The 6,000-nt window shown below is 35.2% G+C and overlaps 1 protein-coding gene across 1 annotated transcript in view; it reads left to right on the forward strand.

Moving 5' to 3' along the window:
- LOC150081680 (uncharacterized) overlaps positions 1-1,229 on the forward strand; it is an 833,960-nt gene extending 832,731 nt beyond the window's left edge. The window contains exon 28 of the mRNA XM_090380284.1: positions 1,181-1,229. Coding sequence (XP_090236410.1) covers positions 1,181-1,222 — 42 coding nt within the window. The 3' untranslated portion in view covers positions 1,223-1,229. The remainder of the gene's footprint in view (positions 1-1,180) is intronic.
- The last annotated feature ends 4,771 nt before the right edge of the window (positions 1,230-6,000 follow it).

Raw genomic sequence — 6,000 nt, forward strand, 5'->3', positions numbered from 1 at the left:
AATATTACAATTTAAAACAAGAAATATGCATTAAGTCAAAGCTTAATAAAGAGACGGCACTCACCTCAATAATCTGTTGTGGTTATATGGATCATAAAACAGTAGTGTGAGAAATCATTCGTAAACTAAAAATGGTGTTTAAAAATTGCAGTAAGGAAAGCGTGGTTTAAAAAGAGTAATTGAAAAAACTTAGCCTAGAGGAGGAAGGGTGTACCATATCGTCCTTTATTTGTCTGAAATTAAAATTAAAAAAAGGATTAGGGCCAATAGTCGAGAACGACGGACTTTTGATAGGTTCATCTTCAGTTGGTGATAAAAAGAAGAGCGAAAGGGTTGCTATAGATCTTAAGTACCCGAAATGTTATGCTGGACACGTGGTAATTTTTTTTTTTTTTTTTTCCAATTACTCTTTTTTTCTTCTCGATTACTCTTTTTAAACCACGCTTTCCTTACTGCGATTTTTAAACACCATTTTTAGTTTAACCAATGATTTCTCACACTACTGTTTTATGATCCATATAACCACAACCGATTATTGGGGCGTGTCCATAGCCAGGTGGGAAGGAGCAGCAGTGTGTAGCACACGCTTCTTGATTAGACCGGGGGTTCAAGCCCGTCACCACCAAATACGGAGGATGTGGAAAGGTCAGGGAATGACCACCGCATATACCGGAGCAATATGGCCTTAGTTACTAATGCACCTAAAAACCAAATAACAAACAAACAAACAAACAATGGATTATTGAGGTGAGTGCCATCTCTTTATTAAGCTTTGACTAAATGCATATTTCTTGTCATGAACTTCAGCATCTTAAACTTTTGCTAACTCTTTTATGGTACAATTTAAAACTGAATATGAAAAATCTACCACATATGAGTTCTAAGTATAGTCATTTCCAGGTCTGATGAGCCTTGAATGTAAAGTTACTCTATTTCAATCCATTCATGGGGTCAAATTGGGCCTCTTGAATGGCTTGTAAAGAATTATTTTTCAATAATATCTTGAAATTTTATTAATAGAAGATATACAAAGTAAGAATATAACATCACAAACTAGTTTCTCAATTTGAATAATTACCTATCTATTCTGTCATTAAAAATATAGACTTCACACAGTCAAAAATTCATTATCTGTTTATCTCATTACAAGTTTTAACTTTGTTTTTCTTTCCATTTATAGGGGCCATTACCTCCTCTACCAACTCCAACAGTGGATCCTTGATTTCTAATATAGATCAGATAATAATCACTCACTGCCAGTACAATGGAATAAGTAGGTTTCTCTTATGTTTTAATAACCATCATTAGTGATTATTTAAAATAATACAGTATTATTGTTAATTTCCTGCTATTTCTGTTTTAGTGATCTGTTAATTAATTAACAGCTATATTAATTATAGCTTTAACTAGACATCAGATTATAGCATTTGCATATGTGCACATACAAATCAATGTACATATATGCTGTTTAAAATGCCCACAAAGGCTGTGTTAATCATTAGTGCCTAACACAAATATTATTATTAAGGTCAATCACTGAAAACATCACTCTATTACAGTAATGTTGTGATTTTATTGTAACAGCATGGGAAACATTTCACTTAGCAAAGAGAAATGTGAACCTTGTTTTACTTTAATTCTTGTGACATCGGATGAAAGTACATTCTTTGAATGGGTAACATAGCAGTTCATTTTTTTTTTAAAAAAATTGAATAAGCTGGAGTTTTAAGAGCTTTCATTCAAAATCTAATGTACTGCTAAACTTATAGAATAATGGATCACCAATAATGGGAAACCATTCACTACAGATAGCAGTATTGTCTGTTGTGCTATTCATGAAAAGAGCTTACGATGCAAAAAAAAAAAATCCAAGATTGACTAACATATAAAAGAAACATCGTATTGTAGCCAAAGAAAAAGTAAGGAAAAATTGCCATCCGCTTTTAGCCAAGCCATGTATATCGAGAGAAGACAGGAGTACTTTTGAAAGGATCAATGTCTTGCCATGGTAAGCAGCAATCTCTTTCAATACATTAAGCAATCTTTTCAAGTGATTTTTGAAAAAAAATATTATATAAATCAAACATGCCAGATGGATATACCTTGAGAAATAATTATTGTAATGCTATTAGTATTAGTAGAGGCATATGATACAAGAAAACAAGCTTATGCAGCATCAGCCAAAAAAAAAAAAAAAAAAACACTCCCATTTCACCCCTGTTCATTCCAAATACCTGTCAAGCTCAGCCTTAAATTTATTTAGGCTATCAACTACCACAACAAAAGATGGAAGTCTATTCCACCAATCAACTACCTGCTGGCTAAAGGCAAACTTCCACAGATCTATCTTACAACTGTCTTTCCTCAATTTGAATTTATCCTCTCTCAGGTGATTATTCTGAGCAAGAGGAAGAATTCCATCAGCATTGAGCATGCTCAAGCATTTCAAGGCTTTATCAGGGCTCAAGGCTCAATCAGATCACCTCATGAGTGCCTAGTCTCCAGACACTGTAATCTGCAAAACTTAAGCCTTTCTTCATAAGAGCAACCCTTTGTTCCATTCACTAATCTTGTTGCCCTTCTCTGTACTCATTCAAGCAGTTCTACATCCTTCTTAAAATTAGGCCTCCAGACCTGTATACAGTACTCAAGGTGTGGCCTGACCATTGCCTTATACAAGGGGATAATCACCTCCTTATCCCTGCTAGAAAAATTCCTGTATATCATTGACAAGACACCATGAGCTACTCTTGGACTGTCTGCACTGCTCAGAAAACTTCATATCTGCCTGCACAATTACCCCCAGGTCCTTTTCGTTCTCTACCACTGTCAGTGTAGTACCACAGAGTTGACACGTTACTCTGGAGTTACTGCTTCCCATATGTAGTACTTTACATTTGTCAATGTTAAACTTCATTTGCCACCTCTCAGCCCATCTGCTCAACTTTTCTAGATCCTGTTGCAGCAGCATACTGTCATTAGTGTCCTTAACAACCCTGCCAACCTTCGTATCGTCTGCAAACTTGGACATTAAGCCTAATATACCATCATCAATATCATTTATAAATACAGAAAACAACAATGGACCCAACACTGAACCCTGAGGAACTCGTGGACTAATGTTATTAGTGAAGTCCCTCAGGGTTCAGTGTTGGGTCCATTGTTGTTTTCTGTATTTATAAATTATGATTTATAAATCATCCAGAAATTGGAGATTGTTTGCCAATGAAACAAGAAATGTTTGTGCATTATATTGTGCATTTGGTATATGGGGAACTAGACAGAAAACCTTCTCTTACACATTTGCTTGCTTGTAAGGTAATTAGAAACACTGTTAGACCGATAGTTTCGTATCTCTCAATAATCAGGCAAAATTAATTAATTAATAAATAGCTAATACAGTGTCTTAGGATATTTTAAATTATTAAAACCATGCGTCTTTAAAACTCTTCGGTCTACCCAAAATCAACTATTCTATTGTTAGAATCGTGTCTTGGGAATCTTTAAGATAAAATTATAAAACTCTATTCATTTGGAACTTACGTTTAATACAATAAGGGAGGAGAAACTTATTCTCCAGGGAGAGAGAGTGTATAGACAGATATTGCACAATTCCTCACCGTAGTTCTCTGTCATTGGCCTCTCACCGACAGAGCAGAAAGAGAGGAGAGCATCTCAGTTCCCACACCCACAATGGTACTAAAAAGTTTTTTTTTTGCAGGATGTCCAGTGGTTTTTGTGGGATGATTACCAAAAATGGTAGTGTCACTGTAAATGGGCATTCTTGGATGACTTTGTCTCTGTGACATAGAACGAGATAATGTTAGTATATAAAGGGTTCTGTGAGGCACCGAGGGGAGAGGCCTTCTTAATTTTGTAATAGAGACTGGAACATCTTGTCATCATCGAATGACGAGGCTCTTGGTGATGTGACAGGTTCAGAAGTCAGTGTCGCTCCAGCCTTAAGAACGGCCGAGGAGGAGCTGAGACAAAGCTCAGAAAACCACACCCTAGTTTCCACCAGAGAGAAGGAGGTCTCACAACCTGTCCTGAAGCAAGAGATTTAACTGGTAAGCCATTATCTCATTTTGTGTGAATGTAAATCTCGAAAACAACATCAGCAGAAACCATTTTAATGCTTCCTTCCTGAATATTTAATCTTTGTTAATTTAACAATGAAAGGGAATTTCTCAGAGGGTTGGTGGTACAAAGGAATCTTACAGCAAGGTGCTGTTGGAATGAGAAACAAGAGGGGGTGAGACTGTTCACATTAGCATTAGCAAAGGCAAATGATGCAAGAAACAAGCTTATATAGCATCATCCAAAAAAAAAAATTAAAAAAAACCCTTATGTCACCCATCCACTCACTCCAAATGTTTGTCAAGTTCTGCCTTGAATCTATTTAAGCTATCAACTTCTACAACGGCAGATGGAAGTTTGTTCCAGAACTAAAGAACGCTGGCTATTAGAACCAACGTAAGATAGTCTAAAGTGATGAGAACACCAAAAGCACTTTGCCTACGGTTCTTCTGTTCCATGTTGAAGTGTTTTGTGAACGTTGTAACTTGTTAAAGCACAGCCAAACAATAAGTCTGCTGAAGGGATAGTTCCAGTGATACTAGAATCCAGTATGTTATAAAGATGTTTTTGCCAATACAATATCATAAATCCTAAACAGATTAATGTTGTTGTTATGAACAGAAACCTGGAAGCAATATATATTATATATCTTTACTTTTATACAAACAACTAGACAGAGTGCAAGTCTGTACCCATGTTTTCTTTTGTTATAATAAATGTTGTTATGTGTTACATAATGTCTCATTCTCTCTGCCCATATTCTCATACACCAGTAGAAACAAGTACGAGCCAGTAAAGGTTAGAGCGGAGCTTGAATTGACACTCTGTGGTCGCTCAAATCTTAATCACAACACGATCCAACGCTGCAGCAATTAAGTGCTAGAACAGCCCTTGATTTGCTGAGAGCACAGATTTTGTCCTAGCATGATGATCATCTCATTCTGAATAATTATCATAGTAAAAGTAACACGGCCATAATTCAAGGGGAATAAACAAGAGAACAGAGAGAGAGAGAGAGAGAGAGAGAGAGAGAGAGAGAGAGAGAGAGCGCCCCTGACGACACTCCACAATTTAAAAATCTGTAAATTAATCTTGGCCAGGTCAAGAATCAAATCATGGAAAAAAGAGTCTACATTTTTGACTGATAAACTAATTAGCACATCAATCCTTATGCAGTGAGAAATTAAAATATAGTAGATAAGAGCATGCATAAAGTAATACCAAACTACCAATGGAGCGAGGAGTTAAATAAGGAAAAAAGTATATGGCAGAATTGGCAGTGCATTAGCATCTCAGACTACTGCTACTACCATATAAATTAGTTCATTTTATTTTATTTACAATACTGCTATGTATTATTAGATATACAGGTTTAATTTTTGTATTTTATTACTGTTTACTACCTTATTCATCCTTCATAGCTGCTTAAACAAAACTGTTGCAGTGTTCTATCATTTCTGTTGTATCATTTCAAAATATTTTCTCAGATATTCCTAGAGAAATTAAAAATAGAAATGGACAAGGGAAAAAAAGAGTCAATAAAACAATGAGCCTATTTATATCACTTAGAATATGCATAATAATATAATGATATATATGCTTTATTATTTCTCACTATTTTCTTCCTTGAGGATATTGAAATGTAGGATTAAGATCAAGTGAAAACACAAAATCACAAGTAATGCAGTTTTCCAAACTAATGGGATAAAAAACTAAATTGGGCCAGCAATATCTGAAATGAAATAGCAAACATTAGGAAGAACATAGTGAAAAAGACTCAAATGTGATACTCCTTTTCACTCACTATGAATCTTTAGCATTAGCATTAGTGGTAGTAGTAGTGGCATGTGATGCAAGAAAGGTATGAGCTTATGCAGCATCAACCAAAAAAAAAAAAAAAAAAAATCACACCATTCCCTC

This window comes from Mastigoproctus giganteus, chromosome 8 (assembly GCF_048544385.1).
Source record: "Mastigoproctus giganteus isolate SK-2022 chromosome 8, ASM4854438v1, whole genome shotgun sequence".
Lineage (NCBI taxonomy): Eukaryota > Metazoa > Arthropoda > Arachnida > Uropygi > Thelyphonidae > Mastigoproctus > Mastigoproctus giganteus.